The 25,934-nt window shown below is 41.1% G+C and overlaps 2 protein-coding genes across 4 annotated transcripts in view; both read right to left on the bottom strand.

Moving 5' to 3' along the window:
- slc16a4 (solute carrier family 16 member 4) overlaps nucleotides 1–16,306 on the bottom strand; it is a 37,920-nt gene extending 21,614 nt beyond the window's left edge. For 2 of the 3 annotated variants that reach the window (XM_079526551.1, XM_079526552.1), the window contains exons 1-2: nucleotides 16,035–16,306; nucleotides 8,928–9,069 (exon numbers count right to left, since the gene is read on the bottom strand). In XM_079526551.1, the coding sequence (XP_079382677.1) occupies nucleotides 8,928–8,950 (23 nt within the window). In that variant the 5' untranslated portion in view covers nucleotides 8,951–9,069; nucleotides 16,035–16,306. The remainder of the gene's footprint in view (nucleotides 1–8,927; nucleotides 9,070–16,034) is intronic. The other variant, XM_079526553.1, reaches the window with a different exon arrangement.
- Nucleotides 16,307–17,419: 1,113 nt separating this feature from the next.
- lamtor5 (late endosomal/lysosomal adaptor, MAPK and MTOR activator 5) lies at nucleotides 17,420–21,053 on the bottom strand. Its single transcript, XM_079527397.1, has 4 exons — nucleotides 20,895–21,053; nucleotides 20,740–20,801; nucleotides 20,288–20,408; nucleotides 17,420–17,801 (listed from the first exon to the last, which is right to left on the bottom strand). Exons 1-4 carry the CDS (start codon nucleotides 20,927–20,929, stop codon nucleotides 17,744–17,746), a joined length of 276 nt encoding a protein of 91 aa, XP_079383523.1. The 5' UTR covers nucleotides 20,930–21,053; the 3' UTR covers nucleotides 17,420–17,743.
- Nucleotides 21,054–25,934: the final 4,881 nt, after the last annotated feature.

Here is a 25,934-nt window from a genome sequence, read left to right as displayed (position 1 = left end):
AGTCATTGATCGCAACACATTTTCAAATATTATGTATGTGTTTAGTTGTAAATAATGATTAATTTGTCTTAAATATAACATTGTTACAGAACTTCATTGAATGGGCATCCAAGGGCTCTAGGTAAAGAAAGTGTACACTGTAAGGTAAATGGTGCATTTATAGAACCTTTATCCAAAGCACTTCAAGTTCACAATATGCAGTACATTCATCCATTCACACACAGATGGCAGGCCAAATACATACAATTTTGTGGGTCCTGGACATGAAAAGGTTTGAGAACCACTGATATAGCAATATATAGATATAAGGATTTAGAAGACATTTGGAGAATCAGCCTCAGGTCTCTTGCTCATGGACACTTTGATACTATAACCAGCCTGCCAGGGATCAAACCGTGAACCTTAGGATTTCCAGGTAGCTACAGTAGCTGCTCCACCTCTTGAGCCATTGCTGCCCCGAGAAGTAATTCACCTGTTGGGCTGTCTCACTTTCAGCCACGTCTCAATTACAGGTAGACTCTTTATACATGTAACTAAGTTGTAGCTTGTCTGTACTACCAAACTACTTCCTCAGACTGACATGTCTTTGAGAGGCAACATGTGCCTATATATGTTTTTAAAACATTCATCCTCATAACCTGACAGAAAAAAAGAATATCAATATCTCAGAATGCCGTAGGTGACAGGTCTACAGGTATTTGAAAAGGGCAACAATTGGTTACCGTTTTTTTAAATTCTTTGGCATTTTTATGACAGGAGAGTGTGGAGAGAAAAGAAAGCGACGGCAGTGAGAGAGGAGAGACATGCCAGATAAGAGGGTCAGATTCAAACTCAGGTCCTTGTGCTGACTTTGAGCATGTGGTCTGTCTGCTAGCTTGGCTGAGGCACCAGGAACCCCCATCCATTCTCTTTTAAATATAGATTGGTATATAGGTATGAGAAAACTGAATAATGTCTTCCCTTATACAAAGTTTCCATCATCCTTATTGTAATTTATACATTCTTCAGCAAATAAATAAATAACTACTATGAATGCAATGTATTACTCTGACCAGAGACCTTCTGATTACTAGACAACCTCTCTCTAGTCTCTACCCAATCATCTATGGCTCCTCTTGCAAGTTGAAATAATTCAATTATCATTTATTTTGAGCAAATAAATCTGTTGTTTCACACTTACATACATATGTGAATGTGAAACAATTGGACATGCATGTTCAAAGAATAGGATTTTTGTTCTACCAAATGAAAAACAAATCTTCATATTGTCTTAGATGGCATACATACTATTAACAGTAGATAGTTATCTATATGCGGCAATAACTCACATCAGTCAATGGAATGTGAAATAGGATAGTTACATAGTAGCCAAAACCAGTTACATCTATCTTCTACCACCTCTTTTTCTCATACAGTATTTACATACAGTAGTTACTGCACTAAACTGAACATTGTTGTTGTCACCTGTTAGGTTAAATAAGTTATTTGAGGATGTCTCATTGTGATGTTATTCTTCTGTGTGTGTGTGTGTGTGTTTGTGCGTGCGTGCGTGTGTGCGTGCGTGCGTGCGTGCGTGCGTGCGTGCGTGCGTGCGTGCGTGCGTGCGTGCGTGCATTCTGTGCATAGCGTACGTCATACGTGTATGGGGGGTCATGTCTAAGGTCATACGGCTTTGTGAACACAAATTTGTTGTGGAGTGATTTATGAGATGATTGACTTGGGTTATGCTTGTGTTGTAATCCAGCTCTGGAGTAGTGTGACTTGGCACCCCACAAAGAGGCAAAGTGTGCCCCTGTAAATTAATTTCACTTGCATCAGTTTTTCCCCTGGGGTAGTCTGTCCCCCTTAAGACTTTGACTTATTTCTGCAGATGTCTTTTTAAGTTCCTCATTGTATAATTATCTGTGAAAATGCACAGGGATGTTCTCATACCATGATCCTGGTTGTACAAAACGACCACAGTCCTTTTAAGAGGCATCTTAACATGCCACAATGCCACATACCTTAAAAAGCAATCTCCTCACAGAAAAACATGTCAATCACAAACCAAAGACCAAGCTTTCTGGTGAGGAGCAAGTTTACCACAGCACCTACGTTGATATCCAGTGTGTTGCAGACATCCATAAGAAGCATTATATTTTGTCGTTTGGTGGTATATCCTGCGCCCCAAATAGCTCTATAAGCTCACAACATATTGTGATGCGTTGTGAGCTTGTAGATCGGCTGTTTTCAGCGTGGGACACCATCGTACGAAGAAGTAAATCAGGCTTTAGACAGCGAGCACAGAGAGGATTAAGTCGGGAATGAATCGGGCCAGTGTACTGCAGGGCAGGCAAAGCATTTCCTTCCATGTGCTGTTCACAAGTTGTCCCCAGTGTGTTTGAGAGTGCAATGGCATGCTTGTGAATATGCGGTGGGTCTGAATGTTTGGTCGATGGGGGATTTAAGATCAGTGCCTTGTAGTGAGGTATTAGCACCATATTATTGCAAGCATCCACCTAGACTTTCTCACTCGGTCTCCCTCTCTCTCTTTTCTTTCATGTTACAATCTCTCTTAAAGGCTGAGTTGGGATAATGACCCTGGTTTGCTCTCCAAGAAACAACAGATGCCTCCATCTGTGTCACATAATTAGTCAACATAATTATTAAGAAAATCAGTTTAGTAAATTCTATCAGCTGCCAAAGCGGAATTGCAGGAAGAAATATCTTCACCGTTTGACCAAAATAGCAGGAAGTATCTTCGCAATTTAAATTGATACTGTACCAAGAATAGTAACTAGAATAGCAGGAAGAAGTATCTTGCCTACAATGACATCATCAATGGGGGATTCCAATCTAATATAGAAAATGCAGCCTTTCTCTTCCTGTTCTGGCATAATAATAATATTTTATAATAAAAAAATAAAAAGTCAACCATTACCTGAGGTAATTGAAAACACACATCCCGGGTTCTGGTGACTGATAATGTACTTTGAATGCATATTCGAAAAGTAAACTACAAAAAAATGTATGAACTGCAAAAGATTATATTTTACTTTTAATGTCACAAGATATACTGGGTAGACTGTCATCAGGGTTTCAAGTTGTTGAACTCCAGTGGCCCTAATGGCCCAGTGAGCTGGACATTCCACATACTTGCTGAATCCTGTCTTGGGGGTCTGGGCTGTCTGGCTTGGGATCATCTTGTGTCATACCCCTTTCCTGTCTCCTGACACTGTCCTTAGGATGCCTTCAAATAATCATTAAAATCACACCTGTGTGAAGTGAGTGGTGCAACTCCGTGTGGGGGTCCCCGGGGGGGTCCCCGGAAGTTCCAGACCCACAGGACCCCGGCCAGGGGGCCGGGCCGATTCCGGCGAGCCGCCCCACGTCCGAAACGGTTGAGAAATGACAGAGTTACCATGTGGGGGTCCCTCTACTGTACCCTCTACTGTACTGTACTGTCACTGTACTGTACTGGCACACCCAAAATCATCATATATACTGTACAGTTAATATGTGCATGTGTGTTTGTGTGTGTGTTAGGTTGCGCACAGGTGGTGAAAAACAACCATGCTGTTTTCGTGCTCAGACCCAAGCAGCCAGCCAGCCACCCACACACACACTTAACTCCGTAAGGGAGTGGTTGCACCACTCAAAACAGGCAACCAGGTGAACTCCACCAAGGAAGAGTACATGATAATTGATAACTCATGACCAGGAGTCATGACCAAGCGATACAGACACTCGACTGAAGTACTTGTTCTATCATTTTCTATAAATTAAGCAAAGAACAGTGACTTCAGTGGTAGTGTCATATTATTATGGCACAACTATAATTAACAACTCTCAAAGAATGAATGGAAAACCACTACATTAAAGAATTCACTGGTATTTATATGATGTACCTCTCAAACTATAAAATCTTCTGATCTTGAGAACATTTTGTTTTAAAGATTTTAGCAGAGAATAGAGGGTAGCCTATTGAAACCCACACAGTAAAATGAAGTCTCAAATGATATGATTATGTGCACCTATTTGCATATACTTAAATCTCCAATCTGGGATTTATGTCAATTAATAAATCAGTATTTTATTTGTCTGTATGGTGGAGTATGGTAATATTGGCTGTGGTTTGACACACTGTCCATACTCTGGCATTGAGAAAAATGTTGACTAGGTTCTCTGGTCGCACGTACTGCTAGCAGCCAGCATTACATGTTACTGTGGGTCTACTGTCATATTGCAATACATCACCGAATGCTTTTCTTTTGTGCCTAATTTCATCACTTCACATGACTGGTTCTAAAAGCATTGGGGGTTTGTTAATGGCTGTTCTCGGCTCTGTTCTAGCCCATATTGAATTTAGATATCCCCATATGGGGTCAGAACAGTATCAAAAGTGTCACGGTAAATCTTACATATTTGTAACTCACAAGTTCAGATTTGCAACTCACGTGAGTGAACTCACAGGTTCACATTTGTGTTTTGTATCCACAAGTTCAGATTTGTGTTTTGTATCTGTATTTCGCATCTGTGTTTTGTATCCGTGTTTCGCATCTGTGTTTTGTATTTGTGTTTTGTATTTGTGTTTTGTATCTGTAATTGTCTCCACCAGGCCGAAGTCATGGGGAGAGAGTATGTTTTGCACTCCGTCCGTCCGTCCGTGTGTCCGTGTGTCCGTCCGTCCGTGTGTCCGTCCGTCTGTGAACAGCTAATCTCTGACACCGTTGGCTTGATCGCAGCCATACTCTGCACACACACTCCCTGAATGCCAGAGCTGAACCTCTGCTCCAATGTTTTCACATTGGCCTGTTATAGCGCCACCAGGAGGCCGCTTTGTGCAAAACAAATGTTTTGACAGTAAACCTACAGATTTTGTCCAAACATTACGCAAATTGGTACACAGTCTCTCTAGAGCCATTCAACGAAACAGGTCTTTCAGATTTTTCAGACTCCATCCTGATTGGCTACGATTGGCTTCCAAAGTTCGCAGGAGTGCTCCGTTTCAAACAAAATGCTGCAAATCATGAACACATCGTGTGATTTCCGTGAAATCTTGCACGCACATTTCCACTAGGCCGAGGAAGAAATGCCACTTGAATATTTTCAACTCAGCCTCATGGTGGCGCTATAACTGGCCGATTTGTGTTTTTACCTATAACTGCACCGATCTGTGTAAAACCATGTATGCACACTCCCTAGAGGCCAAGGAAAAACCTTTGCCTGGAATTTTTCACATCTGCTCTTTATAGCGCCACCAGGAGGCCGACATGTGTAAAACACATTTTCTAATATTACTCCTTCAGATTTTATCCAAATTTCACGCAAATTGGTACACATGCTCTCCATAGTCATGTGATCATGTGATTTGTTTGATTTCTCATAATTATCCATCCTGATTGGCTACGATTGGCTTCTAAAGTTTTCAGGAGTAGCCCGTTTTGTACAAATCGCCACAACTCATCGCCACAACTCCTCAACGCAGTGTCCGATTGCGGTGAAACTGATGCCTATTCCCACTACTAGGCTGAGGAAGAAATGCCACTTGACAGCTACAACAGGCCAAGTCGCGTCTCACACACACACACACACACACACACACACACACACACACACACACACACACACACACACACACACACACACACACACACACACACACAAAACCCCAAATAAACATGTTTATATTACTCCTAAAGATTTTGCCAAACATCACACACACTCCTATCCTCCTGGTGGAGACCTGTGCCCAGAAGGGCACTTTTTTTTGCATCTGTGTTTTGTATCCGTGTTTCGCATCTGTGTTTTGTATTTGTGTTTTGTATTTGTGTTTTGTATCTGTAATTTGCATCTGTGTTTTGTATCCGTGTTTCGCATCTGTGTTTGAAACACAAATACAAAACACAGTTGTGAAACACAGATACAAAACACAGATGCAAATTACAGATACAAAACACAAATACAAAACACAAATACAAAACACAGATGCGAAACACGGATACAAAACACAGATGCGAAATACAGATACAAAACACAAATCTGAACTTGTGGATACAAAACACAAATGTGAACCTGTGAGTTCACTCACGTGAGTTGCAAATCTGAACTTGTGAGTTACAAATATGTAAGATTTACCGTGACACTTTTGATACTGTTCTGACCCCATATCCCCAGACGTAGGTGGAGATCTCTGATCGTATGGCTATTGGCTACGAAAGACTAAATTACAATATATGAAAGCAGTAGGCACTGCAACATTTAGCCTCTTTTCAGAAAATGTACTGTGTCTGTTTTCATTCTATCACCCCCACCACCACCACCACACGTTGACTTGCTATGCCTCCGAGGACCTTCCATTCATTCTCTAACCCCTAACCTTAACCTTTACTATTGTCTGTACATGCCCGACCTTCACCTTCATACCTGAGCATTAGCCTAACCAATAATAAAACATCCACAAGCCCAAAATGGTCATTTAATGAGTGAGGAGGAGTGGACCAGTAAAAGGTGTGTTAAAATACAGTAAATGACCATATTATTCAGTCTGCATTTTGCTTTTACAGTATGGCATACTCATAGGTACTCACCTCGACACAGGGTTTTAGGATCAGTCTGTCTTGATCTGAACTAAGCATGATTGTACAGGTATACTTTTGAGAAGCTCGTGGCAACGTGGCACCAACTCGACTACTATGCAATTAGCCAAGGGCACATGATGATGAGGATGCTACACTGTTACTAATCAAGTTATTCAACATGCTGTTTAAACATGTAGAGGGGTATAAAACAGTTATTCTATGACTTTTCTTCAGCCTTAAAGGGATAGTTCAGATTTTTTTAACTTAAGTTGTATGAAATACTTGACATTAATATAGTGGTTGCAACTGTATTAATTGATTGCCCGAGTCCCATGGTGGGAGTTCTGCTCTGGTTTTGGTGAAATATCAAGTAGTTCCGGTCATTTTGTGGGGGGCACTGGGGGCCACGCAGTAAAAGTAAATTAATCCACAAAACTAACGTAATTTGTATTGTTGATCTATTTCTAAAATATTAGTGCAACTTCAGTTCTTTTTTTACCCCTCTATCACACAGAACTATGTTTTTTGTGTCCATATCACTACGCCCAAAAAATAGTTCCATGTGATAGAGGGGTCAAAGTTGAACGAAAGTCGCGCTAATATTTTAGAAATAGGTCAACAATACAAATTACGTTCGTTTTGTGGATTCATTTACTTTTACTGCGTGGCCCCAGTGCCCCCCACAAAATGACCGGAACTACTTAATATTGACCAAAACCAGAGCAGAACTCCCACCATGGGACTCGGGCAATCAATTAATACAGTTGCAACCACTATATTAATGGCAAGTATTTCATACAACTTAAGTTCAAAAAATCTGAACTATCCCTTTAACACCATCCAACCCTACATTATAGTCACAAGGCCTGAGTCTCAACCTGTTGGGTTGTGGGTTGGATAGTGGACTTTGTTACTAACAGAACGTAAAGGGTTAAAGTAAATAGCACTTCATCAGATCTACTATATGCTCTTCTACTGTTCTACAGGCTCACCTCCAAGGCTGTGTTCTCTCACCCTTAGTTACATTCTGTACACAAATATGTGCCAACGTAAAAATAATGAAAACATAGTGAAATTTGCAGATGACACAGTCATTGTGAGTCTGTTTGGCAATAATGAGTCCGGACGGAGTTCGTCACCTGGTGTGACAAATCCTTTCTGGAGCAGCTAAATTCATCCAAAACAAAGGATATGATTATAGATTTTGGAAAGCATGACCCAACTTAAACTTGTAAGACTATGATCATTAAAAATCAGGCTGTGGAATGTGTAGATGTAGCTATAATATAAGTATCTTGGATCAGTCATGGACTCCAAACTAACGCAGAACGGTGAGGCAGTGTGTAGAAAAGGACATTAGAGTTTGTTCAGTCTTATAAATCTGTCTCATTGTCACATTGACAAAACCATGATGACCCTTTTACAGAATCAATCTGGTCTTTTCCCTTGTGTCATGGTTTGGTAACCTATCCATGTGAACAAAAAAATTATATAACACCAAATTGATGGGCCAGTAAGCTTATAGGAGAGTTGTATTGTACATTGTACACACAAGAATGTCACTCTAACTGGATAAAATTGTAGCCAGCTGGGCACTGGGGACCTGGGGGGACACCAGGGTGGGTCGATGGACCAGGGGCTTTATATAATTATTACACACTTTATAGCTATATTCTTGGGATTTGCAGCCATCATAATAAACATTTCAATTTTAAACATATTTTCTGTGAAGAAATTTGGTGTAGAGAGAAATGAATTATAGAAGTATTCAAGTATATAGGAAGTAGTTAATAAGTAAGACAAAGCAATTCAATGTAACCACACCTCAACTAACTTTTACTCTGAAGGCATATGGCCTTTTATTTCTGAATTGTTTTGTATTTGGATATTATTTTTGAATATTTCATTGTTATTATTAGTTGGTACATTTTTGTAATATTTGTATATTAAATTACGTTTTTTCGTGTTCCTATACAAAGCAGAGTTGGTGTGCTGTTGAATGGTGGAGAGTTGGGTGAGGTGGTGAATGTTGTTGTGTGTGTATGGCAGATTTAATGCAGGCAGAGTTAACTTGCAGATTGACAGATCCAGCCTCTGCCCGTGGGGAATTGTTGTTGATTGACTCGATTCACGCCCTGGCCACTGGTTGGCTGTAGCCCTGGGTGCATCTATTCAAAAGCCTGTCTTTGTTGACAGATTGACAGTTGATTCAAGCACATCCAAACACACACCCCTTCATTTTGTGTTGTGAGTTGGCTCTCGCCCCCTGCACCACACAAATCACGCAGATGACCTATTTCTCATTCATTATGGCACATTTTGACAAACGGTGACAATATTGACTGCAAAATCTGAGGCGAGATTTACCTGTTGTGTTCTTTTGGTAGCATGGTTGAAGGTTCTGGAGCTGATAAGAAGAGACGTTTCAAAATCCTATTCTGTGAGTGTCATCCTCTGACTCAATGATTAGGTCTTGAATCTACAGTTTGCCTCAAAGTTAACCAAACACCTGCAACATAAAAGACATGGACAATGAGATTCGGTGACTCCACACACACACACACACACACACACACACACACACACACACACACACACACACACACACACACACACACACACACACACACACACACACACACACACACACACACACACACACACACACACACACACACACACACACACACACACACACACACACACACACACACACACACACACACACACACACACTTTTGCCATACTGAATTGACAACATTTAGCATTTTACGCTAATTTGTTTTAAAATGTGTAGCACATAGGAATAAACCCAATGACACATTAGGAGTGCCAATGTGTTTTTGGTAAAAAAACATTATTTTGCATGTCTGTGGCAAAAATGTAATATTGATGAAAATGTCCATCACGAGCTGCCATGGTGATGACCCCTGCTCGTAACTCTGCATCCTCTGGGGGAGGATGTGGAAGTGGTGGCCACATACAAGTTCCTAGTACACATGAACAGTAAACTGAACTGGACTGATGAAACTGAGCCACTCTACAGGAAGGGACACAGCAAGCTCAGGCTGCTGCTGCAGATGTTCAACCTGTCTGTAGTGCTATGCAGTGTCTCAGGCTGCTGCTGCAGATGTTCAACCTGTCTGTAGTGCTATGCAGTGTCTCAGGCTGCTGCTGCAGATGTTCAACCTGTCTGTAGTGCTATGCAGTGTCTCTTTGTTGTGGTAAGTTTGGGCGGGGTCAACTACATGGGGGAGAGCCAAACAGGTGGCATGATCCGGTGCAGCAGGCTAGTGGGTGAAATGTAATGTAGGGAATGTGGCTCACCTGTTTCTTTATAAAGCCAGGCCCATATTACAGTGAGGCTATGGGCAATGTGGTAGCCAGAGTTGACTTGAAAATAAGTCAATCTAGGCTCTTTTGTGTCCAAGTTTAATGCATGTTAAGAAGTATAATACGTTTGTTGCCTAAAGGTTAATGTTCCTTTGTTTCTGTTGGGTGATTAATATGCTTAACTTCAGAACTCTAACTCTATTTTCAGTGGAATTTCTTAACCAGACTTCCCAGTAACTGACAACATTGACGCACTTCCACGGACCAGCTAGAGCACCTGTTTCTAACCTGATATCTGGAAGCAGTGCCAGCAACGTCTGAGCACTGCGTGGGGGGCAATATGCATTGCATAGGCAGATGAAGGCTGGCTGTGCCAGGCTAGTTTTAACTAACCTCCAGAGATGAAAGAGATACCGACTGATTAAGGCACCTCATTTACGTCCCTTCAGGAACTATATGAGCTGCTGGGCATAAAATCAATTTTGTTCAGTGTGTACCACAATGAGACAGATGGACTGGTCCAACAGTTTAAATGAACACTCAAAGCCATGGTTCACAAAAATGTGGCTGGATGCCCTGCAGTTTGCAGTGCACGCAAGAATGAAATTCAGTACCTCCTTGACCTGAGAGCAATGCTACATGCACTTAGGCACTTATCACGTGAGAAGTGATGCAGACCCAATGGTAGCAGTGACTGTACAACGGTGGGACGCAGCAGAGACAATTTTGAAAAGGAAATACTGTAGGCCTACTGTACTGTATTAATCCCAACTTCTAATCGAGATCCAAATTTCATACAAAATGGCAAGGGCCCTTCATGATCACACAATGAGTGGGGGTTGCCGACTATGACGTGCCGTGGTTTGGAAAGGGTATAGGGAATCTCAGATCTACAATCTCAAGCATGGACTGAGCAGGTCCCTGTTTTTGTGGCCACCACATTAATTGAGTTTAAGGTTCAAGGTGTCTTTATTTTTACATCTTCTATGGGTACAAACGAGTACAATTATTTTGTTTTGTTGTTCGAGAGAGATAAGCTGGGCCATGAGGTGCGAGAATCAAGCCAAAATACCTCACCCCTTTGGGACATCATGGAGACACTTCATATATGGATCTGACCTTGTGACATCTCGTGACATCATGGAAACCCTTAGATCTCCATATATGGTTGTCAGTCAATCACGTCTTGTGACATCACACCTCGTGACACGCTCCATATGTCAATCTGACATCATCAAACCCTCTACACTCAAGACACACTATATACGGCCATGAACCCTGGCCACACCTGTTTTCCATTGTCCTTTTGACCTCATCAAACCCTGGAAAGCCATACATGGAGAAGACTGGATCATCACCTACATCTGCATATATGGAGCTGGCCAGTAAATCTACATCTGACCTCACTGACACCAGATTAGTCCATGGGCCAGACCAGAAGTGAGGGACATTTTTGGTGGCAAAATCTATTTGCTACCATTTTGTTTGCTGGGTCCATATAAGTACTTTGAGACATGATAGCATTTTCGCATGAGTAGCTTTAATACTTTTTTGGGACAATCATTGTTTCCCCATTAACTCCCATTATATGCAGAGTAGGATTTTGTGCAGTTTACTGTAGATGTTATATGTTACAATTAAGTTTATTCACACTTATAATTATACACACACACACACACACACACACACACACACACACACACACACACACACACACACACACACACACACACACACACACACACACACACACACACACACACAAATGCTATGACATATAAAAGTATGTTATAAAAGTATATAAACATGTAGGCCTATAGTAATAAATTAGCATAATTGGCTAAATATCCCCCAACACAAGAAATTACTATAACTTTGCTTTACTTAACTTAGAAAGGTGAGTCTATGTTTGTGATGTATAGAAATTAATCTGTTACCATGGTGCAATCATGCCACCTTTTTAATTTGCATAATTTGCAAAAGTCGAAATAAGGACATTTTTCACATTTAGTCAATGATTATCTTAGTCTCTCTTAGACTCTGAGTCTATACATGTCCTGAAATTCGTATCTTGCCATGACTAAATTATTCAACCTTTTGTCATTTAGCATATTTGCATAAATTATGAAATAATTAGGCTGAAACCCATAAATAGCTATTATGTTTTGCTTTACATTTATTGAGAAGGATCTTACAGTCTAAAGTCTGTTTTGATGTCCATACAATAATGTCTTGTCATAATTAAGTTAAATAAACAGTAACCTTGATGACTTTAATCCTGCATGGGGCAACCCTGGGTTTGGCTACTTTCAATAATAATAATAATGAATTGCATTTTATAGCGCTTTTCCAAGTGCTCAAAGTGCTTTACAATGGTTAATTCATTCATACATTGGGAGCGGCGAACAGTTGATGCCAGCGTCCTCACTTCCCACATTCACACACCAATGGTGGCGAGCTCACACCGACCAACTCATTGGAGGCAATGTAGGGTTCAGTGTCTTGCCCAAGGACACTTCGGCATGTGGACAGGAGGAGCTGGGATTCGAACCGCCGACCCAGGGATCATTGGACGACCTGCTCTACCACCTGAGCCACAGCCGCCCGCGTCTTCAAGTCTTCATGCGCACAACTGAAGCTGAGGATGTCCCGGTCGTGGACACCATGTCAACAGATGACCTGTCACCCTCTTGGGGTTCCTAGCAAGATGTCCCTGAGGGCTTAGCAGCCACTACTTATTGAAATGACCAGTTGACATCACACCATCATATATGGCCGTCATTCCCTCATGCCTAGTGACACATCACGTCACCATATATGGCCATCAGTCCATCACGCCTTATGACACGATCCATATATAGACGAATTCAGAAACGGGTCTCATGGTCGCAGCTTACATATTTCCTGTAGGAACCCCTGTGGGGTTTAAACCGTCACCAGGCGCACCTCTTCTACTACAGTGAACGGTAGAGTGACTGATGTTAGTCTGCCTCAAGTCAAACGTTACTCTTTTACCTGCTTTTTACTAACACTAACATTACAAAGATGCAGAACATCGAGATGAACCTGTTTAGTTTATGGCTGGAGAAGATCAGGACACTGACCTCATCAAACCCTGGATAGCCATACATGGAGAAGACTGGTTCATCACCTAGATCTGCATATATGGAGCTTCAAAACTGGAGCTGACCTGTTCTGACATTCCATATGTTGATCCTTCCCTACCCGAGTACCCGTCATTCCTCTTCGATGTCTCCCTTTTGACCGATAACTGTCCAAGTGTCCATTCAAACTCTAGACGGGCCTGCCGCAAAGTTATTGCCCAGCAGCCGGCAAAAACTAGAGTTCTCAACAGGCCTGAAAATTAAGGCGCTCCATATATGGCCAGTACAGAATTTATTCCATATGTTGATCTGACTCCCCATGCCCAGCAATCTGAAATTCATAGTCATTTGGGCTCCTAACTGATATGACATATGACATCTCTTATTCTTATAGCTATGCTGATTTTAGACTGGATGCGGGGGCCACCAGCACAAATGGCTGTGCTGGAACTTATGGCCTGCAAGTGTGTACGGACCTGCAAGCTTTCAGACTGCTCCTGCCTTGCCAACAAATTAAAGTGCACAGAAATGTGCAAGCTACAAACCTGTAGCAATCAGAAGGAAGAGGAGGAAGATGAAATTAAACTGATTGATTATGTGATGATAATGATGAAGATGATGAATACTGAATAATTGATATTGATATGACAGTGATGGTTATGATGATGTGCATTGATTAAATTGAGTGAAAGACAGATAATTCTTCATTTTTCCCTCTGTATGACGTGTTTTATTAAAAAAACTGTTTTCAATTCTGTGAATCTATGGTTGGTGTCTTTGAAGGCTGATAACTGCAACTAAGCTACCACTTAGGAACTGCTATCATGTTGAAATATTATCTAGGGATATAAACCTTTTAAAAAGAAATGATAGCATTTGCCACCTTGAATGTCCCTCACTAGTGAAAATTCTGGTCTGGGCCCATGGACTTCTCATGCTTCTCAACTGTCCCGTGTATATATAACTGAGCCCATATATGGGAATGTCAATATATGGCCATACTGTGACAGTCTCATGATAACCAGTGTGGTTGCCGGCCGCGATGTGAGTCACACTTGCAAATTAACCAAGTTGGTACAACACATGGATCTCCATATGTGGAGCTGACTATCCTCACCTGGATCTCCATAGGCCTATATGACGAGCACGACACTGACCTCATCAAACCCCGGATAGATCTGCATATGAGCCGGCCAGCAACTCTACATCTGACCTCACTGACATCAGATTAATATAATAATATAAGTTGACAAATTAATTCATGAAGAAGTATACCGGTATTAATTTTTTATTGGATGATGTACAAGAGCGCCCCTCACTTCACACGGGTGTGATTTTTTTATTTAATTTGGTAGGGCATTCCAGTTGTATCCTTTGGTGACTAAGATGACTATCGTATTCAGTAAATTAACTTCTCAACAGTGCCGTATTAAGAAGCTCTGTTGTTTCAGCGCGACCTCGTCCCTTTAGGGCGAGGTTGCTTCTCGCCCTCAGGGTGTCTTACTGGTAGATGTAGATAGATGTAGTGATGTCATTAAAATACATTCTCTTTGGACGGACAGACAGACAGACAGACAGACAGACAGACAGACAGACAGACAGAGTTTTTTGAGGGGTGGGCCAGAATGAGATGATGAGAGCGCCCCTCACTTCACACGGGTGTGATTTTTTTTACTCAACCTTAATCCAGGTAGGCTAATCTCCCACAAATCAAAGTCTTTGGATGCCAAAAGAATATAATTCAAATTCAGTAACACCATTCATTGTGTGACTACCGTAACTGACCAATGAGGACTTGGAAAATGCCCAAACCATGCACAAAGTAGGTCAGACAAAAAATGAAAGATGCCATTCTTCAATTCTTCAATTCATTCAAGTTCTTCAGGTAAAAAACTAAATTGGAAGGCACTGAAATTGTTTATACTTGAGTAGTAGCTAGCTATACTGAAGTCCAGGACTGGTTATTTTTCAGGGAAATTACTTAGTTTTGTGTAAATATATTGCTCAATTATAGTTGGATTTATTGCGAAGTTTAGGTTTTAGTCACTGTACATTTGCACATGTGATTTGTCCTCTGCATTTACCCATTTAACTTTTGCACATCTTATATATTTTGTACATCCTGTACTGTACGTAGTCTATCAGTGTTATTTACTATCTATCAGTGAAGTCCAGACATGTGTCTATAGATGTCTTTGTAGTACTCAATCATCATCCAATAATAATAATAATCTAAAATAATTATCAGTATGGCTAGTCCAATGCCTATCGCTGTAAAAGGTGTAGTTCCTGTGTAGTAATACAAATATTTAATTAATAAATGACCAAGCTCAATCCCTTGTGAATCCCTTGTAACGAGTTTCTTTCTCCATGGCTCAATAGTGACTTGACCTCTGATAAGGTCGCCCTGAAACACCAAATATCTGCAACTGGATCACCTCCTCATTTAATGGTCTAGGTCTAGGGGGGTGATCCAGTTGCAGATATTTGGTGTTTATGCATTTTAGAGCCCATCTCTTTTAGAGCCCATACTATTGATGAAGCTCTTAAACAATAAGGAATTGTGAGATTATGTTGTAAAGAACTTTGTGTTTGGTTGAAAGCTTGGTTTATAGTCTATTATCCCTGCAAAGCGAACGGATCAAGCATGCATATTTGCATCCACAGCAGTGTGAACTGAAAACACGAAGGTCTTACCGTGTTGTGAGCCAGTTGTTGTTATCTTCGGTTCGCGAGCCTGTTGTGTTCCCACATTGCTGGTTCAAAAATAAATTTGCATAATTCAAAAAATATATTAAAAAAAATGCATGTGCCCAATGGCATTTAATGGACAGACACAAACGCAAACTTGCACTTTTGTGTTAAAAAGTTGTTTTAAAACAGACTTGAAAAATGGACAAACGTCTACATCACATTTTTAATTCCAAAGCCTAGAAAACTATTAATCGAAAATCGGCGTTAATGCCATAAACCCTCATAATTTAAATCGAATTAAGACGCGTGTATTGCATAAAGAGAATAAATAGGCTACACATACCTGTCATCAGAATGATCACATCCAGTCCTTGGCTCACTTCTCCACGTAATTCAATAAATCTCAATTAGCCTACAGATATAGGTCTATATATTTATGATACCGTGCGCCTGTCATATGTGAGTCCTACTAAAAAGCTGTGCGTGTCTGCTATACGAATGCCTGTGGTTTGTTGGTAAAAGAAAGTTGTTGCGGGACCCTTGTCCTGGAGGATGCTCCTGCCATAACTTAACTTATTGCCGTTTGGAGTGGGTTGTTCCTCTGACTTGCGTCTCAGTCACAACATTGCTGCCTGTGAGAGAATGGTCGCGCAAGCCAAAGCCTTGTACGTCGGGGATAAACCACGTGACAACCAGCTAAAAAAAAAACTGCTGTCAAAACATCAAGGGAATCGCCCTCTGACGTGACGTAGATCAGTGGACGTTGTTGCGGAGGAGTCCAGTCAAAGACGGTGCAATTAACGCTTGGTCTGGGATTGCTGCCTGCGGGCACCGGGCACAGGTCGCCACTGCAAAGCTGCGCCCATTGGACGACGCAAGTGTTCCATCACCATGTCATCTGTGATGTAGATAACGTAACAGATAGACGGACCCACAATCTACAGTCACACACACACACACACACACACACACACACACACACACACACACACACACACACACACACACACACACACACACACACACACACACACACACACAGCCTAGACTGTGTAGAAGAGTGTAGACCATCGGCAAACTAAGGTTGTACACAGTAGGCTACATTTCGGTTGATTAACGTATACGTGTAGGCCTAATTAAAACTGAAATAAGAATCAGCCTGATAGGCGACCGTACGGTCGGCCCTAAACCATCTCGCCCCTAGATTTTCTTTTAGTTTTACTGAGGTTAAGGTTAGGATTGGAATAAGGACAGGTTATATGTTTCACCGTTTAAGACATGATTTAGATTTAGATCTTGAAGTTGATTATCTTTGCCCATGAAGCTTTCAGAAGGTTCCCCTTCCATGACCATCATCATCCATCCATGGTAAATTAGCATCATTTACGTGGGTTACTTTAGGAATACGAGGCCGCAGTTCCGCCGGCTGTACGCCTGGGGCGAGTTGGTAAAGGGGCGAGTCGATTCAAATAAAACTGCTCTATTATCTAATTGCCGTTATACTGATAAAAATGTTCAAACACAGCATAAAAGGCAATAAAGACAGCAAGGCTATAAAAGTAATAACTGTTACTAAAATGCCTAATGGCAGTTATCAGATTACTATAAAGCTTAATTAACATGTTCAAACATAGAAGCTACCAAGTAAATGTCCTGCCAAAACAAATTACAGTTTAACCAGCCATGTTGAGCAAAGGAGAAAATAATGAATACTTGAATACGGATAAGGACAGCAAACACAAGCCTACATTTTTATTACGGGTGGCATGAATACTGCAGTGTAAGATAAATTCAAATACATCATTTAAAAAAGCAACATGCTAAAAACATTTTATGAAAAGCATAACTGCATTGATTTAACATGACTAATATCACTGACAGTCTTATGCTGCATTTTATTATGAGATTACAATGAAAAGTTTGACCTAGACAATCACCATCCATATCAAGGATCAGTCCATGTGTGTGTGTGTGTGTGTGTGAGAGATACATATTTATATATAAATTACTGTACTGCACATGAACACCCTCATGACAGTGTTGCCAATTCCTTCATGCAATCTTGTGAACAGCCACTGTGATCGTTCCATGAGTCCTCACAAGGACATTTCTGTGAAAAAAAAGCAAAAATAGTAAAGTGAGTGTAAATAATGTCAAACATCCCAGTGTGAATCAGCCAAACATTTCTCCTAGTTTTCCCAACTGTGTTTATGAGAAAGGCTGCACCAGTAAAGTTTATTTTCTTTCTTAATGCTGTAAAGGCAGTACCACATGTAATAATATATCAGCTAGTGATTATGAAATGAAACATGAAATAAGTAAGTGATTCTCCAATTTGTATAATGTCTGAGTGGCATTTAAATGACGCGTAATTATTGTGTAATTATTATCTGGGCTACTGTGCAGTGTTGACACATTCAGTGTGAGGTCATGCTTTGCCATATCCACATGGGGGCAGCATTGCCACACAGATGACAGTATGACAGACACATCTACTCATTTGGAACTTGGATGAGATTTTAAATGTTTTCCTATCAATCTAACTTTCTCGGCTATTTCTATTACTATCATATATAGAGGGAATTCCTGGCCGATTACTGGGTGGAGGCCACTCCCCCGCTACCAGCGTCATTGTGTACCTCACTTCCGGTCTGTTTACACTCCAGTGGAGACTCCATTGCTTACGGTCTTGTATAGACTCAAGTGGTTAAACGACCTGATCAGTTGGTGCTTTTAGACTTCCTGATGGATAGATTTCAGCAGGTTTTGGTGAATGGACACAGGTCCAACAACAAGACCTCACCCCAGGTTTCGGCTCTTTATTATGTATACAGATAACTACAGGACTTCTCAATACACTAGCAGTTATCTTGTGAAATTATCTGGTGCCACTGCCGCCCTATTGTCTCTTCTCCAGGGCTTGGAGTCAAGTTATTATGGTTGTACCCTAATGATCTCTAACCAGCTTAGTGGCCTTGTGGTTAGAGTGTCCGCCCTGATACTGGGAGGTCGGGGTTCAATCCCCGGCCGGGTCATACCAAAGACTCTAAAAAAATGGGACCTAGTGCCTCCCTGCTTGACACTCAGCATCAAGGGTTGGATTGGGGTTAAGTCCCGGCGACATACTAGCGTCATGTCCAGGGGGTGTACTTGTACATCAAGCTGCCTCACGCTACAGAAACAGGAGATAGGCTCCTGCCCTATGGGCCTCATGGCTCGGAAAGGCTACTTACTTACTTACCCTAATAATAATGCATTTTATTTATAAAGCATCTCAGAGTGCTACAGGGTTAAAAGCATAGCAATTTTTCTTAAATAAAAACAGCATAAGCAACAAACAATATCAAGTTGTCTAGGTAAGAAAAATTAAGAGAATACTTTGACACTAGGGCTCCTGTGGTTAAGTGTTGTTGTTCATGGTGGATTGTCACAGCAACATACTATACTATATACTGTATACCCAATATATAGGCACAGCAGCCATATTGGAATGAAATTGGGCTTCTTCCTAATACCAATAATACTATGAAGGTTCTGTTCCATTCTGGTCAAACAGAATGCTGATATTGTGTATGTTGGCTCACTGGAAAGATTCTGCTACACCAGTGGATCTCAAATATGGGTCCAGGAACCCTCATGGTTCCTTGAGGGAGTTCCAAATGGACCCTTACGGGTGTGTAACTCTGAGGTCCCTTTTCCACCAAAATAACTTTGGTTCTAGAACCGTTTCTGTTCTTCTAGATTCTTGGGACCTTGAGAACCGGCGGCTATTTTTTGGTTCCAGTTCCGAACCAACTTTTAGGATTCTGAACCAATTAATTTTCAGTGGAAACACTGTCTGAACTGGTTCAATATCAGGCGGGTCCTGGCAGGAAAACACAAGCCAACATGTTCAACCCCGGTGGAAAAGGGGTGTGAGTGTACAAATGGAACGAAGTGGATCCTTTGGTACACTAGTCTGAGTTATAATTTACTAGAGCGGTGCCCATTGGGCACTGGCCTACTTGGAACGATGCATGTTGGAAATGCATTCCCTGCACTACTTGCGCAAGCAGAGCACGAAAGTGCTCCAAATATGGAGTCTATGTAGATGTCAGAACACCATTGAGATGTCAGAATAGTCCAGCTTCATATATGGAGATCTAGGGGTGATCAATTGACTAATTTGGGCCCTGTCCAGAGCCTGTGCAGAGGCTTTCGTGCTGGTTCTGGACAACCGGCTATCCGACTCCCTGTGGGGGTGTGGAATGCGTGTGCCGAAAAACGGTTCTCAAGTTACGTGGATTACAGACGTACACATTTAAGTACAGTAGTACACACAGACTGGTGCATTTATAGATAGATAGATAGATAGGGGTCCTATCCTTGAAATGAAATTAAATGAGGCAGATTCTTTGAAGCACACCACAAAGGGAGAAGAGAAGACAAGGAAAGTATCCAATCCAACCACTGTGTTGCGGTGCGCTAAATGGAACAGTGCCTTAATTTGTATAATTTAATTGGTAAGACCTGTGAGTGAAGGACGTAAAGAAGAGGACCAATTTCTTTTCAACATGGCTGCTGCTGTGCAATAATGAGTCACTGATAATTCCTCACCCGGACATTTCGGATTCTAGGCAAACAGTAGGAGCATCTGTGGGGTCTCTGGTGAGAGCCGCTGCTTGTTTGGCCATTACTGACATTATGCCTCCATGCTCATCTGACAAAGTACCACGGTCTGGAAGTTGCAGAGCACAGAGAAGACAAGTAGAACCATTACTATACAGCACTGGAAAAATGATACATAGCAAATCACCTCTAACTATTACTAACCCCCAAGGTCAACAACAGCCACCTGTTTTTTGTTTTCTTAACACACAGATCCATCCATTTTATGTAGTCCTGCCAGCCCATACTGGTTTCCATATTATGCTAGATTTCATGTTACAGTGTGACTATAGAAGTTGCTGATATATAATTGAATCAAGTACTAAAGGATATATGCCAGACAAATGTACAAATACTAGCTATTGCCTTTACAACAAGAATATAATGCTGTGCCATCTTACAGCCCAAGTTATGTCCTTGTTGATCTGTGCAGAGAACACCCATAATTGCTGGATTCTTCATGCTGCCCGAATGCAAAAAGAAGAAAATAATTGTTTATGTAAATACGTTAAATACATTAAAGTTACGTAACTTATATAGTCAGGTAATGACTTACGTGTCATCGAGATGTTGTTCGAGAGTCGATTCCATGACTAACACTCATAAACAGTTGGGAAATACAACTTTCAGAATGCGGATTTTGTTATGATTATCTGCTTCCTCATAAGGTGGTCAGCTGATTGTCACGTGTTCTATCTATGGGTACGCTTGAGGCCCAAATGTACGAAACGCACAAAGTCGGCAGTCATAACACCGAGGTGTTCAATCCAATTTCAACTTTCGTATCAGAGATTCAGAACCATTGGATTAAATGTGAACGGGAAAAAATATTAAGCAATCATAATAGCATTTATTGTATTACATATTTATTGTCAAACCATTTAGGCCAATCTGAAATCGAAATTTGTTATTTTGATTGTCTACTCTACTAGCTCTGATCCATAGCCCTAATGCTTAATTTTGCCTTGCACAATTAAGCATTAGGGCTATAGAATCAGAGCTAATTGTCTACCATGCCTGTTTAATGTAAACCACTAGCTACTACCCTGAATTATGTAACAATACTGCATGACAATACAACAAATAGTCAAAGCAAACAAATTAACCTGTTTCACTTGATGTGTAAACAAGGGGTGGTGTTGAAAGGTGACAAGATATGGCTAATTCACATAACAAGAGTGGTAACTTGTGAAGATAACTGTGAAAATAAGAATGAATGCGCCACACTTAATGCTGTTTTCACAAAACAGGCCAAACAGCTATGAAAGTGATTCGGCAGGTGTCTCCCTTTTCTTATGCAATAGGCCTATCAAGCTTGCTTTGCGAATGACCCTTACGCTCAGGTGACAGGTCTAATAAAAATTCAATAAGCCTACATAGTTTGACATAGCCTACTGTAAGGCATTTTAAGGCCAATTATATTATATATATAATATATACCGGTGTATATATATAAATTATAATGTATATATTTATATATATATATATATGTGTGTGTGTGACGTGTGTGTGTGTGTGTGTGTGTGTGTGTGTGTGTGTGTGTGTGTGTGAGCGTGTGCGTGCGTGCTCGCGTGTGTGTGCGCGTGCGTGTGTAATCAGCATAGCTTTATGTACACCACTATATTCATCCATCATTATACAGTGAAGCCCATCACTTTATAGGCTTGAAGAAACTAAGAAAGATAATATAGCCTAATATGTGAATCATATGAGAGTAACTAGCCCATTGGGGTATACTACATTTTCCTATCAGCATTTGATGTATGATCATTGATCAATATACGCTCTGCTTCATCCTTGTGGTCTGGTCATTCATTCACTATATTCATCACAAGTCATATAGGCTACTGTATAGGCCTATAGTCATTTGATAAACTAGGTCAGTTATATTATGAAACTCCACCTCTCAGGTTCCACTCTATCTCTTTCCCAGAGCTAGGATGAAAGCTGGGAAATGTAATATTCATGACTGCATATATAACTAAAATGAAATTACACAAACTGAAATATTAGTCAGTCATCTTTTTTCATCATAAATGAAATGGAAATTGGATTCTCATTCATTTGTTAAGGATCGGCAAGGCTTTAGGTGAAACATTCATTTGGTCTTTGGGGAAAATAAAACATTTTATAGCACCCACTGCTCAATAGTTTGGATGGGGAAAAGCAGAAGACGAATTCAAGGTACTGTACAGTACATAGCCTGCCGTACTGCAGTGCTTCTCAACCTGCAGGTGGGAGGGGGGTATTTTGGGGGGGTCCCCAGATGACAGTGACAATTTAAAAATGTAATACCTAAAAGAAAAAAGAAAAAACTAGATAAAGTGCCCCTCGGGCACAGGTCTCCACCAGGGCAGGTCAGGTTGTGGCCTCCCGGTGGCGCTATAATAGGCCAATGTGAAAAGGGTGCCATTTCTTTTTACGCCTTGGATGGCAATTGGATGATTTGAGGCATTTTGTTCCAAAAATGTGTTTTGCAAAAATCCACCTGTTGGTGGCGCTATAACAGGCCAATGTGAAAAGGGTGGGATATATTCCTCAGCCTATTAGGAAAGTCTGTGAAAGATTTCACATAAACTGCATGCTGCGTTGCACGCTGCGTTCATGATTTGAGGCAATTTGTTCCAAAAATGTGTTTTGCAAAAATCCACCTGTTGGTGGCGCTATAACAGGCCTATGTGAAAAGGGTGGAATATATTCCTCAGCCTAGTATGAAAGTCTGTGAAAGATTTCACGTACATTGCACGCTGCATTCATGATTTGAGGCTTTTTGTTAAAAACGGGCCAATCCTGCAAACTTTGAAAGCCAATGTTAGCCAATTAGGATGGAATATGAAATATCGGACAGATCCCTCTTGAACACATGACTATAGAGATACTGTGTAACGATTTGCGGGATTTTTGGACAGAATTTGGAGGAGTAGTTAGTAAATGTTAGGAAAATTTGGGGCAGAGGTTCATCGTTGGCATCCAGGGAGTGTGTGTGCAAAATTTGGCATCGACCGGGTTAACGGTGCCGGAGATTAGCTGTACACAGACGGACGGACGGATGGACAGACACACACGGACGGACACACACACGGACTGAGTGCAAAACATACTCTCACCTCATACCTTCAGCCTGGTGGAGACAATAATCAACAAACTATAGGCTACTATAAAAGCTGGTCAAGCATTGGCCAAATTGTGCCCATACCCTTATTTGGGGTTGGCAAAAAGTTCCAAAGCCTGTGAAGCAGTAGGCTTGACTCCAAAAATATGTCTTTACTTGAACAAAAAAGTGAACGGTACTGTATAACAAAAAAGTGCTTCTGACTCTAAAGTCGTCTAATATGGTCTACGGTAGTTTCTAAAGGTTTACGGTATGGTGCACGTGGATTCTAAAGGTCTAAGGTGGTCTAAAGTGGGTCAGAAAACTGTAGCTGCTCTCAGGCTTCCAGCTCTGTATTAACTAAAACCTGCTGGACACTATACTGAATTAGCTGGCTTCTAATCCAATAGGCTGCACTCTTATTTCCTTTACTATAACTCAATTAAACTCCAAGAAATGTCCTTCAATATAGTACACACAATATAATAACTCAAATACTTGGCTCTTACAGGGCCTTTCTGTGTGGAGTTTGCATGTTCTCCCTGTGTCCCTTATAAGGTCCTCACAATAAGCATGCAGTAATCCTGGTCTCTAAACTGCCTCCCCCTGGCCCGCCTCACGCTGCGAGGCGTTGTGAGCATGTAAGATCTGTGGAACCAAGTCAAACAAAATTGACTCAACTCCATCAATTCCTACAATTCCAAGGGTGGGGGGTCCCCAGTTCAAAAATGATTATTTTGAGGGGTGACGTGACGCCCTGAAGAGGTTGAGAACCACTGCCCTATATGTGCAAACTGTAGGCTATATATACCTGTCAAATACTCCAACAACTAAAGGGGACACAAAATTATATTACCATATGCTGACAAATATTAATACTGTAATGTGTGCATAATAGCCATGCTGTTTCATCCTGCATTATGATGTATACGTCTCTTCTGTCTGATGGCTAAAGGCCACCTCTGGTGCTCATTCCCCTGCATGATTTCTGATGTCTGCCGGCTCCCATATATACTGTAGGCAGGCTTCTATTCAGTGCTTTTGCTGACTGGGCAGAAATGGGAGAATGTAATTATGTGGCCAATGGCCACGGCAACGGGCATTGGGGCCGGGGAATCCATCACCAACTTGAGCAACTTCATCCCCCCCATCTCTCTCTCTCTCTCTCTCTCTCTCTCTCTACACCCCTTAAATCAGAGCGTGGGTGTTTCCACTGACACCTTGCTGCTCATCACTCTCACTACACATACTGTAGGTGCCAGTGGTTCTCAACTTGTGTCCCAGGGCCCACTGGTGGGCCATGAGGATATTGCATGTGGGCCCACAAATCATAACACTATCTGAATCTATGTCTGTCTCTTCTTTTCTCCCTCTATTTCTCTTTCTCCATCCGTCTCTGCAGGCCATACATATTACAGTAGGTGACATAATTTAAATCACTGTCCAACCAAAGGCATTACATACTGTACAGTATACCTTCTAATGTATTGCACCCTGATTTAATTGGGCCTCTACATGGCAGACTTGGCTGCCTATTTGTCACTAGACACATACAAAATCACACTTGTGTGAAGTGAGGGGCGCCCCTCAAAAAGTAAAGATACCTTTGTGTGTGCAGTATAACATTAAATAGGAGTTTGACCTATTATCGACACCTCGCCCTTCACTTCACACCCCATGTGAAGTGAAGGGCGCTCTCATCATCATATATCCTCTCATTCTGGCCAATCACAATTTGCGTCCTCACTTTTGTCTTAAATTACACTCAAAGCTGGCCATTCAGTGTCAATGGCATTCAATGTTTGTGTTAACACAATGTTTGTGTTTACACAAACCCTCAAAGCTGGACATATAGAAATGTCGAGGTCTTTGACTATAATCAGGGTGTAAATATTGTAAATCAGGAACCATCAGACAATATCAACCAAGATTGCTGGGAAGAAAATGGGGAAATAAATACTGTTCTGTTCTGTTACAGTAATATGTATGCTTAAAGGCAGAACATACCATATACCGCTAGAAACATCCTTGTTGTCATGGGTCGATTTATACTTCACTGTATGATTGAGTTGCACGATAAAAATAGCAGTGACGTTTTGCATCTGCATCCAGTTTTAGACTTTACAGGAGACTAGGGTGGTTCCCTATAGTCTTCCCATCGTTCCAGAGTAGGTCTAATGTAAAATAAAGTTAACATTTATTTACTCATTGTCATAGCAGCTGTGCTCTACATGCAAGTGTAATGTGTATGTGTATCAGACAGAGTTTATGAAGCATGGGATCCAGGAAAAAATGTAACCTAACAATCAGATGAAAAGAATTGCCTTTCAATCCATAAGTGGTTTATGTAAATCCCAATCCATCAGTTGGACTGCAGTTCCAGTAATCCACTAATATTGTTTTAATGGTGATTTGCTTGTCCTGTCTGACAAGACAAGACAAATAGCACTAGATTTCAATTATCCTTCGGCACCAGAGGCTCAGTATTGTGTATGTCATGCTAGT

Source organism: Electrona antarctica (assembly GCF_951216825.1).
Source record: "Electrona antarctica genome assembly, chromosome: 2".
NCBI classification, from domain to species: Eukaryota; Metazoa; Chordata; class Actinopteri; order Myctophiformes; family Myctophidae; genus Electrona; species Electrona antarctica.
This window is presented reverse-complemented; position numbering and strand designations above follow the sequence as displayed.